At 43.0% G+C, this 13,334-nt stretch overlaps 2 protein-coding genes across 3 annotated transcripts in view; both read left to right on the top strand.

Annotated features, from left to right (window-relative positions):
• Nucleotides 1-5,782, top strand: part of LOC118388849 (peroxisome proliferator-activated receptor delta-like) — a 46,947-nt gene extending 41,165 nt beyond the window's left edge. For both annotated transcript variants that reach the window (XM_035778374.2, XM_035778373.2), the window contains exons 7-8: nt 88-331; nt 518-5,782. In XM_035778374.2, the coding sequence (XP_035634267.1) occupies nt 88-331; nt 518-765 (492 nt within the window). In that variant the 3' untranslated portion in view covers nt 766-5,782. The remainder of the gene's footprint in view (nt 1-87; nt 332-517) is intronic.
• A 4,998-nt stretch (nt 5,783-10,780) lies between these two features.
• LOC118388851 (60S ribosomal protein L10a) lies at nt 10,781-13,310 on the top strand. The gene is made up of 6 exons (XM_035778378.2): nt 10,781-10,881; nt 11,372-11,443; nt 11,578-11,658; nt 12,375-12,523; nt 12,697-12,869; nt 13,100-13,310. Exons 1-6 carry the CDS (start codon nt 10,877-10,879, stop codon nt 13,268-13,270), a joined length of 651 nt encoding a protein of 216 aa, XP_035634271.1. The 5' UTR covers nt 10,781-10,876; the 3' UTR covers nt 13,271-13,310.
• The last annotated feature ends 24 nt before the right edge of the window (nt 13,311-13,334 follow it).

Raw genomic sequence — 13,334 nt, forward strand, 5'->3', positions numbered from 1 at the left:
GGCAAAAACCCAGTAAAAAAATTGTTAAATTTTTTTTTATGTTGGACTAGTGATATTCAGGCTGCTGTTCTCCCCCCCCCCCACCAGGTGACGTTGTTGAAGTACGGCGTGCACGAGGCCATCTTCGCCATGCTTCCCTCGCTCATGAACAAGGATGGGCTGCTGGTGGCCAACGGGAAGGGCTTTGTGACCCGGGAGTTCCTGCGCAGTCTGCGGCGGCCCTTTAGCGAGATCATGGAGCCCAAGTTTGAGTTTGCCGTTAAGTTCAACGCCCTGGAGCTGGACGACAGTGACCTGGCCCTGTTTGTGGCCGCCATCATCCTCTGTGGAGGTACGTGCTGGTTCTGTACTGGTACTACCATTTTATAATTCAGTATTATGCACTGTCATAATAAGCCTAGCCAAGCTGAGCTTAGTGTAGAAATCGTGTACAAGTTTGTTTTCTACCAGTTGACATACTAAACCGCTTCTCCCACTCCTCCTCTCTCCCTCCACCTCCGCTCTCTCCTCCTCCCAGACCGTCCGGGGCTGATGAATATCAAGCAGGTGGAGGAGATTCAGGACAGCATCCTGCAGGCCCTAGACCAGCACCTGCTGGGCAACCACGCTGACTCACATTACCTCTTCCCCAAGCTGCTCAACAAGATGGCCGACCTGCGCCAGCTGGTCACAGAGAACGCCATGCTGGTCCAGAAGATTAAGAAGACTGAGTCAGAGACCTCACTGCACCCGCTGCTGCAGGAGATCTACAAGGACATGTACTGACTGGACTGAACTGGTTTTAGCTTTCTTCAACAGCGGTGCTGTTCACTCACTCCTGTTTCCTGTGAGTGGGAGTCACAGGGGGTGCATGTTTTTTGTTCCAGCACTAACACACCCGGTTCAACTCCTCAGCCAATCAATCACGACCTTGATCAGTTGAGTCAGGTGTGTCAGCGTTTTTATTCTCATGTTTTTTTTAAATAAAAGCCTGAGGAAAACGGATACCTGAAATGGCAATGTGCTGACTGGTGGGAGTTATGACTATGAATATAGCTGCACACTCTTGTTTCCGATGCAATTGATTTCTAAAGAATCACCATAGTTTGGGCAGCAAACTGCCTTCATCAGGGTCTCTTGACTGTCTGGACTGGACGGAATGACATTCTGATTGGGAATGGAGCAATGGACTAATACAAAGTAATACACACCCTACCACATATTAAACATGCGTGGAAGTGGTTGGGTGTCCCAAATATATATATATGGAAATGATAAAACCTAATTTGAGCTGTTTCAAGACATAATTGATGCTGTTGTATAGCAGGCTTTTAACTGTGGTTGGACAGGACTGATACAGTTGACTGCTTGTAGTCTCCTGCTCTCAATGTGGTGAAGGTGCAGAGGTATTCCAGGAGAATAGCAAACAGCTCCCCAACCAATGCCACAACAAAACCAAGACTACTTTTATTTCCCAGCTTCTATTTTTCGACCGATGATCAGCATTGCTATTTTTATACAACAGATTTTTGTAGTCTCTCCCGAGGAGTGTTTTTTTACAACGGTCAACCCATTCTTAACCCTGAACTGCAGGGTTATCATCAGACTGTTCTGCCATTTTGTTTGTGCTACAAACTCTCTAAAGAGGTTGTGATGCTGATATTCAGAAAAGGGATGGTTCTGCTTGCCTGTAGAAATAAGAGGGTCGTCGGCAACCATGGGCGTCCCCGAAGGCCCTTACCCTGGGATCAGCTATCACCAAACCCCCTTAACTCTCCTTTCATATGGATACCTTCAGTACAAATTCACACCCGTCAACCTCCCAATTTATCTGCCAATCATAGAACGGTTTTGATTGATAACTCACAACCCCCCTCGTTCGTGTCATTACCCCAGACACTGTCTGATAGTAGGAGTTAATATTTGTACATTCAAAGTTTAATTCCCTCCATGCCACTGAGCCCCCTCCCCTCCTGTTAGACCAGGAAGTACATGGACATACTCAGTCAGTCTCACTTCTCAATGGACACACATATATACATTTATAGATTCTTACAACCTCTTAACCTCAATACCTTTTGTTTTATTTTGTGTACAACTGTCGGGTCTAAAACCATGGGACAATTCTGTGTTGTCATACTGTGAAGGTCAACCTGACCCTGGGGTCTGTGTAAGATGTTTCCATGTATGATTTTACTTATGTTTACGCTAGATTACTTATGCATAATTGAAGTATTATTTGTATGTAGTTTTTCAGCCAGGCGGTGTTCTGTAACCTGAGCACTGTCGATAAGCCAAACTCTGAAGCCGGTCTCGTGCTTCCCAGTCAAAACAGTTCACGCATATATTACGACAACATCATGTGACGTTTTTGTTTTGTTGTTCGGCAGGGTTCTTTCCAGCTGTTCACGCACACGTTTTTTTTTTCTTGAGGCAAGCGTAAGTTCAGTAGCCGACGCCTACGCCCCTTAGTCGGTCATAGGTCAACAGTAGGGGTGGGAACTATGAACTGGATTGTTCAAAGAAGTATATGCTGTCATTCAACGAGAAAGCGCAGCAGCAGCCAGGCCCTACTGTCTGCACTGCACCACTAGTTTTCATGCACATTATTTCACTTGATGTACATGTACTGCATCAAACATCGAAGACCTCCTCGGTGAAAACGTCAATTTTTTTGGAGGAAGTGTTGGCTCAAGAGGGATAAATAACAGTAATATTGCCACTTTTTTTCTTGTTTTTCAAGAGAAGGTTTTAAGGGAGTACGCAAGCACAAACATTCGCTTCGCCGAGCCGAGTTCTACTGGGGGCAAACCGAAACCTATGTATGCGGCGGATGCCTTAACAGTAAAAATCTCATATGATGAGCTTCCCACTCGTTCTTTCCCCCCTCTTCTCATTCTTCCACTGAGTAGGGTGTGAAAAATTTGGCCAGCTGTCGGTCAGTCGCACAGTCTAACTAAAGACCATTTTTGTAATACTTCGAGAGAAATGGATCCTCCTTCTTTAATTGCTCCCCTCCTCCTTTCCATCTTTCACTTCAGTCACTGGTCTGAAAGGCCTGATCACATGAAAGCAATACAGAGAAGACTTCTGTGGGAATTCCACCATAGACTTGACCTATCCCTTCCTTTTTTCAGTGATCAACTGAAGGGGGTTGAAATGCATGCCAACAGTTAAGACATCACTGCTAGAAACATATTGACTTGTTCTATTGCTCTGGACAAACCCATCATAATACGGAAGCTGTTGGAATTCTTAGTTGCAAGGGGGACCAATCTATTTTGCCATGAGAGGAAATGGGTTTATCCTCCATTCTTTAGGTCAAACAATCATGGTAACTGATGAAATACTGCATGTCCTACATAGAAATTATTTCAATTATATGTAAATCTATTTTTATTATGTTCTATATTGTGACATACAATTTCTTTTAGTTTTTGCAGTAATTATATTATTACAGTACCTGTCAAAAGTTTGGACACCTACTAATTCCAGAGTTTCTTTTTACTTTTTTCTACATTGTAGAATAATAATGAAGACAAACTATGAAATAACACATATGGAGTCATGTAGTAACCAAAATATATTTGAGATTCTTCAAAGTAGCCACACTTTGCCTTGACAGATTTTGCACTTGGCATTCTCTCAACCAGCTTCATGAGGTAGTCACCAGGAATGCATTTCAATTTAATTTGTGGAATTTCTTTAATGCATTAGAGCCAATCAGTTGTGTTGTGACAGGGTAGGGGTGGTATACAGAAGATACCCCTATTTGGTAAGAGACCAAGTCCATATTCTGGCAAGAACAGCTCAAATGAGCAAAGAGAAATGACAGTCCATTACTTTTATTTCAAGAACTTTTAAAGTTTCTTCAAGTACAGTTGCAAAAACCATCAAGTGCTATGATGAAACTGGCTCTCATGGGAACTACCACAGGAAAGGAAGAACCAGAGTTACCTCTGCTGCAGAGGATAAGTTAATTAGAGTTAACTGCACCTCAGATTGCAGCCCAAGTAACAGACACATCTCAACATTAACTGTTCAGAGACTGTGTAAATCAGGCCTTCATGGTCGAATTGCTGCAAAGAAACCACTACTAAAGGATACCCATAAGAGGAAGATACTTGCTTGGGCCAAGAAACACGAGCAAGGGACATTAGACCGCTGTAAATCTGTCCTTTGGTCAGATGAGTTCAAATTTTTGATTTTTGTTTCCAACCACCGAGACGCAGAGTAGGTGAACGGATTATCTCTGCATGTGTGGTTCCCACCGTGAAGCATGGAGGAGGAGGGGGTGCTTTACTGGTGACACTGTCTATGATTAATTTAGAATTCAAGGCACACTTAACCAGCATAGCTACCACAGCATTCTGCAGCGATACACAACCCATCAGGGTTGCCCTTAGTGGGACTATCATTTGTGTTTCAACAGGACAGTGACCCAAAACAACTCCAGGCTGTGTCAGGGATATTTGACCAAGGAGAGTGATGGAGTGCTGCATCAAATGACCTGACCTCCACAATTCCCCGACCTCAACCCAATTGAGATGGTTTGGGATGAGTTGGACCGCAGAGTGGAGGAAAAGCAGCATGCATAGTCTTCAGCATATGTGGGAACTCAAGAAGCTGGTTGAGAGAATGCCAAGAGTGTGCTACGCTGTCATCAAGGGTGGCTACTTAAACAAATCAAAATATATTTGAGATTCTACCACTTTTTTTGGTTACTACATGATTCAGTATGTGTTATTTCATAGTTTGGATGTCTTCACTATTATTCTACAATGTTGAAAATAGGAAAAATAAAGTAAAAAAACCCTTGAATGAGTAGCTGTGTCCAAACTTTTGAATGGTACTTAGTGTATGTGACTCCTTGCCCATACAGGAGATGGGTTGCCAAATTGTTACAGTTGAAGCACTTATTCAAAAGATATGTCTATTTTAGCTCACAGGAAGTTGCTCAAGCACAACTCACTGATCTGATGCTGACTACCTACAGCATAAATGTTCTCACAAGGTTGCATTGGCAATGTTCTGTTGCCAAGTTGAAACGATGATGATGATGATGATAATAAAGTGATGTGTTCAACCACCTGTTCTGGTTACAGTATGCTGTATCCACTTGGAGCCAGTGTACCCTGGGGTGTAGTTTCTCCCCCTGAGCACCTTTTTTTCTTCCTCTAACAGTCTTCCTTTCTCTCAGTAGGAATATTTTTTATTTTCTGCTTTTTGTCTGATGCCCCTGGATATGTCATTGTCACAGACCACCTGTGGTTATTATTAAACTTTTATTGACTCTTTTTGTGTCAGTAAATATCTAGAGATATGGTTTGGTGCTGAACTGTTCTAAGTTGCTGTCCATGCTCTTGTCTCTGACTGCTTGCAGACAAATGACTACGCCGCCCCCTCTGAATTCCCTTAACTAGCAGCACTATTACTTAACTAAAGAAGTTGTCAATAAAAACCCTTTTCCTTATTGCGTTTCAGTTACTGAATAGAACATGTTACAATGAAATGTCAGTAAAGTATTACTGCTGCACAATATGTTTTCCAAGAGCAAAACGCTAAAGAACAAAAAATATAAGAATCTCAATGGTTGACTGATTAATTTATTTCCCCATACAAATGTATGAACACAGCTAGCAAAGGTCTGAAATATTCTACCGTCTACAACTGCATAGTGTGCATTTCCTCCCATTTAACTTCTGTGTAAACACCTGGTGTTAACTGATGGAAATAATACGATTTCTACCTTATGTATAGAACTTCCTACAAATGGTTGAATTAAACATTCGGTAATACTTTTGATGTGTCTCTTACTTGCTTGACTACATGTGATGTTCTTGTTTTCAATTATTGGATTAAATCTCACTAGCATCACTCTACAGGTGGTATCATCATTGGATCTGATTCATTTGATGCCATGCAATTTATTATTTATTTTGAGGACTGCAACCATAGAAATATAATTTATTTATACCAATTAATAAGCTATTGTCAACTTCCCATATATGGTTATTTTACACACTGCTCAGTCATATGTTCACTGTCACCCTATTTTTATCACTATTTTATCAGGGAGTGGGCCCTTAGGTCTCTTTTACAGATGAGCCCAGAATTACAGAAAATATAAATACAAAATGCAAGCAGAAAGAAAAATTAACAAAGTTGTAAATCGGCTTTTTGAATTGACCTAGACAGAGGCACAAAAAACTCAAATGTAAGAACATGTTGAAGATTTTTTTCCACAAATGAGGTGCGAGAGAACTAAAAACTGATTTACTTATTAACTCCGAGACCAAAGGAATTTCCAGTTAGCCATCCCTGAGACTGGGTGTAAAAAATAGTTTGGAAGATGCAACTGGGGCCATGTAAATAATTATGCTACTCATTTTAAATCCACTGGTGGCACCTTCTGTGAACACAAAAGTCTGTGTGACCATGAAAGTCTGTGCGACCAGGCACAGAAAAATCATTTTGTTGCACTTTAAAATGTGCATCCTGCGACCTACTGTGCGGGATGGAAACAGGATCCCCCCCCACAACGTAACAAATTACCAAAAAATGTAATCAAATAAATCAAACAATTACTGTTGAAAAATAAACAGATATGATCCCGACACAGGCTCAAGTGAAGCCTGGGAGGGTGGGACGTTTTCCGGGGTCAGTACACCTCGAAGGTCTTCAGATGCAAAAGTACCAAAAACGATTCTGCAACAGCCACAAATGTCCAGTTTATTGGACTTATTTGAGCCTTGAGCCGTACGTACAGCTTACAACTGTTGCAATGAACGCCACAAAATCCACATTTTTAACACACGTTATCTTCAGTGGCAGCAAACATTTACTGCAGGCTGTGGTGCATGCATTAACATATCTTCACTAGCATCACGCGCTGCTTAATTAGTCCTCAGCATCCACCTATCCGACCCGCGTTGTGACGTCAGAACGCGGCCAGAGTGTCGCCTTGCGGTTAATGTAGTCATTCTACAGATTCAAAATTGGCTTACATCATTTGCATTATGCCAGCTGAATCTCCCATAGTAACTGTACCATTGCAAATTCAGAAAATAGGCGCAAAATTGTAGGAGTAGACCCTCCCACGACTGAACGACTGAGAGGCTTATGGTTACTGTACTATAATATAGATGATTTACCGTTTATCAAATCAAATTGTATTTGTCACATACACATGGTTAGCAGATGTTAATGCGAGTGTAGCGAAATGCTTGTGCTTCTAGTTCCGACAATGCAGTGATCAATGGTTGGATATTGAAATTATCCTATAAACGTTATGCTTTTAAGCTAATAACCTATTAATTGATATTCCCGTGTCCATCCGATCCTCTTCTTTAGTTGTCTGTCGATGTTGTGCAATGTTATAGGCTTAGATGTAAATGTTTATGTTGTTTATAATGGTTGGAATCCAGCCGTTGAATCAATAAATGATTGTAGGCCGGGAGGGGTGGTTAGGTCAGGTAGGTTACCCTGCCTGTCTAATGCTTCTCTCCTGTGACAACGGGACACCCTGGGGCCACGGCGCCTGGTAGATGAGTGATAGATAAGACTATGAATGACTTTTAGATGGGGGTCCCTTTTATAGGGCTGGGGGGACGGGAGTGACGTCATCGTGGGGTAATTTGGAATGTCAAGTCAATGAGCATTACTGGTAAAAAAAATATACAAAACTCAGTGGATATAAAGTGGTCACCAGCTGAATGTAAGAGGACAGGGCAAATTTGGAGGTGGACATCCTCCCGCAGCTTAGAATGCTTCGCATATTATACTATATATCAGGGGTGGGCAACTGGCGGCCCATGGATAAAAAAAATGTAACATTGGGTGGGGGGGGACTCAGTCGGGTCTCAATTTAGAGTTAGTGGGGGCCCTCATGATGAGTTCTGTTATTTTGTGGCCCCCACCCCCATCAAAGTTGCCCATCACTGATGTAGATGATATGTTATATGTTTGACATCATATGTTTACATCATATCTGCAAGGAACATCTGAACCAAAGAATGAACTCTGGTCAAAAGCTGTGCGCTATATAAGGAATAGGGATAGTGCAAAGCACAAAAGACAATTGATTAGTGACCTTTCACATAATTTGTCTTCATGTATCATCGGAAGTAGCCTAGTCGCAAACTCTCAGTTAATGTGTGTGTGTGTGAGAGAGAAAGGAGGGGGAGAGAAATAATATTTGTTCAAAGGAGACAGAGTGCATGTGTCCATCTGTTTACAAATGTAAGTGTGTGTGTGTGTGTGTGTGTGTGTGTGTGTGTGTGTGTGTGTGTGTGTGTGTGTGTGTGTGTGTGTGTGTGTGTGTGTGTGTGTGTGTGTGTGTGTGTGTGTGTGTGTGTGTGTGTGTGTGTGTGTGTGTGTGTGTGTCAGGTCTGTATACCGACTGTCGCCACTGGCTTCCTTCCTGAGAGTGTTTTCTTTGTTGAGGTGTGAGTGTGTGCGTGCCTGTGTGAACTGCATGTGAACCCAATGAGCTGTGCCAGATGAATGCGTTCAGCAGATGTGTCTGAACAATGACACTCCAGAGACCTCACTGACCCTCCAGCTATTATTTTTCAAGGACAGGCTAGGCTCAGGCCAGTGTATCCAGCCTACATGCAGAGTGGAGCCCACCGAGGGTTGCCTGTCTACCCAGACTCCGTGCTCCAGCCAAACCCTCCCAATTCCCTGGGAAGCCTAACCTGACATTTGTTTGGAACTCGGACTGTTACCCCCCACTGTGTTTGAATGGGGATAGGATTGTGAGACTGTAAAAGCTAGCAGATAAGCACTTAGTTTACAGGCATTGTGACAATTATTTATGATTGATTTTTGTCTTATGTGTTAACTCAAGTCTCTCGTCATTTTTTTATTGAACCTTTATTTAACTAGGCAAGTCAGTGAAAAACAAATTCCTTTTTACAATGACTGCCTTGTTCAGGGGCAGAACGACAGATTTTTACCTTGTCAGATCAGGGATTCGATCCAGCAACCTTTCAGCAACCTTGGCCCAATGCTACCTCAGTTCCCTTGTCGCTATAGTGCAAGGGCATCAGTATTCCCAGAGTAGCAGCCCCTTATCTCTACTTTGTATTATAAATGGACCTTGGATTTTATAACATATCACTTGGGCAAGGCAGGTCAGAGTTCAGCATGAATTCAGGATTTGGCCAAAGCTTTTGATATGGTAGAACATTCCATTCTTGTGGGCCGGCTAAGGAGTATTGGTGTCTCTGAGAGGTCTTTGGGCTGGTTTGCTAACTACCTCTCTCTAAGGAGTGCAGTGTGTAAAGTCAGAAAATCTGCTGTCTCAGCCACTGCCTGTCACCAAGGGAGTACCCCAAGGCTCAATCCTAGGTGATCCTAGGATTTTTTTGTTAAATGCTCTGCAACAAAGCTTTCATAGTGTCCAACAAGCTTTCTCTGCCCTTAACATTGTTCTGAACACCTCCAAAACAAAGGTCATGTGGTTTGGTAAGAAGAATGTCCCTCGTCCCACAGGTGTTATTACTACCTCTGAGGGTTTAGAGCTTGAGGTAGTCACCTCATACAAGTACTTGGGGTATGGCTAGACAGTACACTGTCCTGTTCTCAGCACATATCAAATCTGCAGGCTAAAACTAAATATAGACTTGGTTTCCTCTATCGTAATTGCTCCTCTTTCACCGAAGCTGCCAAACTAACCCTGATTCGGAAAACCATCCTACCCATGCTAGATTATGGAGACATAATTTATAGATTGGTAGGTAAGGGTGCTCTCGAGCGGCTAGATGTTCTTTACCATTCGGCCATCAGATTTGCCACCAATGCTCCTTATAGGACACATCTCTGTACTCTATACTCATCTGTAAACTGGTCATCTCTGTATACCCGTCGCATGACCTACTGGTCGATGCTTATTTATAAAACTCTCTTGAGGCCTCACTCCCCCCTTTCTGAGATATCTACTGCAGCCCTCATCCTCCACATACAACACCCATTCTGCCAGTCACATTCTGTTAAAGGTCCCCAAAGCACACACATCCCTGGGTCGCTCCTCTTTTCAGTTCGCTACAACTAGCAACTAGAACGAGCTGCAACAAACACTCAAACTGGACAGTTTTAATCTCAATCTCTTCATTCAAAGACTCAATCATGGACACTCTTACTGAGAGTTGCGGCTGCTTTGTGTGATGTATTGCTGTCTCTACCTTCTTGCCCTTTGTGCTGTTGTTTGTGCCCAATAATGTTTGTACCATGTTTTATGCTGCTACCATGTTGTGTTACCATGTTGTTGTTTTGATGTGTTGCTACCATGCTGTATTGTCATGTGTTGCTGCCTTGCTATGTTGTTGTTTTAGGTCTCTCTTTATGTAGTGTTGTGTTGTCTCTCTTGTGGTGATGTGTGTTTTGTCCTATATTTATATTGTATTTATTTATTCATTTTAATCCCAGGCCCGTCCCTGCAGGAGGCCTTTTGCATTTTGGTATGCCGTCATTGTAAATAATAATTTGTTCTTACCTTACTTGCCTAGTTAAATAAAGGTTCAATAAAAAAATAAAAAATAAATAAAATGTCTCACTGTACCTCCAATGCCACATCATGCCTGAGGACATGTTCATTTTGGTCTTTGAGACTGCAAGAACCAATACTATTTATAGGGCTTTTGTATGAAGTTTTCACATGCTTACACTAGCATATTGGTGTTACCAATGCCAGTTATATAAATGTCTAAATCCACATATTCAATCCAGAAAATTGGCTAGAGATAGGCTAGAGATTATTCACAGGGGAAAAACTACAAATATGGCCAGAGCGGCAGCGCTGAATTTACGTCACCGAACCACGTCTATAAACAGCGACGGATTGCTCTTCTTCCTTCTTTTCAGTGCTCTGTCGCGTGCGAGCAATACCGTCAAAATGAGGTGAGCGAAAATGACTTCAAATAAAGAATAACAACAAGTCAGATGTTATATTATCGTTAGTTAAATGCCTTCTATAGGTCTGCCGTGTAACTGGGTTCCCTTTCAACCTCGTATTTACGAGGATTTTGTGAATTCTCTTCTATTGCAGTGCTACTAGCTTGCATGCTAACGCTAGAATGTGACCTAGACTCACATCCACATCCATCTAGCATTAAATCGTAATCATTTTCGTTCCGAACTGAGCTAAATATTGCCGGACCTAACTGGGACTCGTTAATATTGCAATAGTTTTGTGAATTGTCCTTTTTTGCTGGCTTTTTATAAGCTGGCTCGTTACCAGTTTGTAATGTCAATTGCTGGCGAGAACTTGCTACGGCTTCAACTCTGTTAAATCCGCAAGCAGAATGTGGGACAGGATACAATTTCATGAGTTCTCAAAGATCTGTCTGTTGTACACTGTTATTGACACAAACATTTTGGTTGATTACAGCAAGGTATCCAGGGATATGCTCTATGAGGTGGTCAAAGAGGTCCAGGCGGGATCTCTGGCCAAGCCACGCAAGTAAGATCCTTTGACTTTTAAAGACATGTTATTGCACATTGGTATAATACTGCATATTTGTTCATTCTCACACTGATCTCGATTGCTTTGTTCCTGGACCTGTGATGTTTACCACATCCTTTCACGCCCTAAAGGTTCACGGAATCTGTAGAACTCCAGATCAGCTTGAAGAACTACGATCCCCAGAAGGACAAGCGTTTCTCTGGCACCGTCAGGTTCGGCACCTTTCCCATATCACCCATCCTTCTGCCGGTCTGCCCCTCTTAGTCCTGTGTGAATTGGCCTGTTTGATCTGAACATTTGAAACTCACTTGCTCATTCCCAGTCTCTTTAATGCACACGCAAGACACGTATGCAGTCAAGTACAATCTCTCAAACACTAACAGCAGACCTCTCACACTTGCACACAAACTAAATTCCACTATCAGGACTGGTGTGGGACAGGCGGTGCAGAAGTGTTTGGGTAGTCTGACTGAACCCCTCCCTAGGGAGAGGGAACCAGCGGGCGGACCCCTACCCTGGGTCTTAAAACATGAGGGGAGGCAGACGGGGGGGACTTCGTGCCCCCCTTGAGCCGACCATTTTAGTTAATGGTGTTGCTGGTGGAGTCCAGAAGAGAAGCCAGTCGGTGTGGTCCTGGTAAGACTAAAGAGTGCTCTTCTCTTGTATGAGTCATCCCTCTGGGTTTGGATCGGGTCCTGTTTGGAGAGTTACTGGATGGCCATGTTGGAAAGGGTGAAAGTAACTTGTCTGTACTGATCACAAGGTGCATAAGCTAGTGGTGTAAGGATTTATGTTTAAAGGTGGGTTTAGGGGTTTGCTCTAGTTAGAAGTCATCCATTCTAGCACGGCCAGATGGTGACGACTCAATGTGGTTTGTGAGCGTTACTGGTGTGCCATATGTTTGAACTTTAATGAATCACCCCTGTAGACTGAAGACCACCCCCAGGCCCAAGTTCTCTGTGTGCATCCTGGGAGACCAGCAGCATTGTGATGAGGCAAAGGCTGCAGAGCTGCCACACATGGATATTGAGGCCCTCAAAAAGCTCAACAAGAACAAGAAAATGGTGAAGAAGCTGGGTGAGTGGTGCTTTGAGTCACTGGGTTTTCATCTTATGATCCATCTAGGTCTTGCACTTGTTTTTCCACATATACATCAGGTTTAGATTCTCTGTCCTGAAGAACTGGGTCCAAGTCTCGTGTTCTAGTCTGTCTCTTGGTAATTCTGACTCCCATTTGTCTTCCCCCATCAGCAAAGAAGTATGATGCCTTCCTGGCCTCTGAGTCTCTGATCAAACAGATCCCTCGTATCCTGGGGCCTGGGCTCAACAAGGCTGGCAAGTTCCCCTCTCTCCTCACCCACAACGAGAACCTCAACATCAAGGTTGATGAGGTTAAGTCCACCATCAAGTTTCAGATGAAGAAGGTACGGCTCAGTTTGGTGCCAGATACAGTATATGTAGTTGCATTTCAGATTGTACATGATGCGTGCATTCAGACTTGGAAGGCATGTTATGTGTAGACAACTTTAGGAACTTTTGGTGGGGGCCTTGTTCGTGGGCTACTTTGTTACTTGTCTGTAAATCCAAAGCAGCTCTGATTTCTTCCTTTTTTTGTCAACCTGTCTGGGTTCATTGTGACCATGTCCTCTTCCAGGTGCTGTGTCTGGCGGTGGCAGTGGGTCACGTGAAGATGTCTGAGGAAGAGCTGGTGTACAACATCCACCTGGCGGTTAACTTCCTGGTGTCTCTGCTGAAGAAGAACTGGCAGAACGTCCGTGCCCTCTATGTCAAGAGCACCATGGGAAAACCCCAGCGCCTCTACTAGAGTACAAATGCTTTCACTACCAATAAAAGGACAAATCACATATCTTCCCTTTGTGTTCTTGTTG

This window comes from Oncorhynchus keta, chromosome 10 (genome assembly GCF_023373465.1).
Source record: "Oncorhynchus keta strain PuntledgeMale-10-30-2019 chromosome 10, Oket_V2, whole genome shotgun sequence".
NCBI lineage: Eukaryota > Metazoa > Chordata > Actinopteri > Salmoniformes > Salmonidae > Oncorhynchus > Oncorhynchus keta.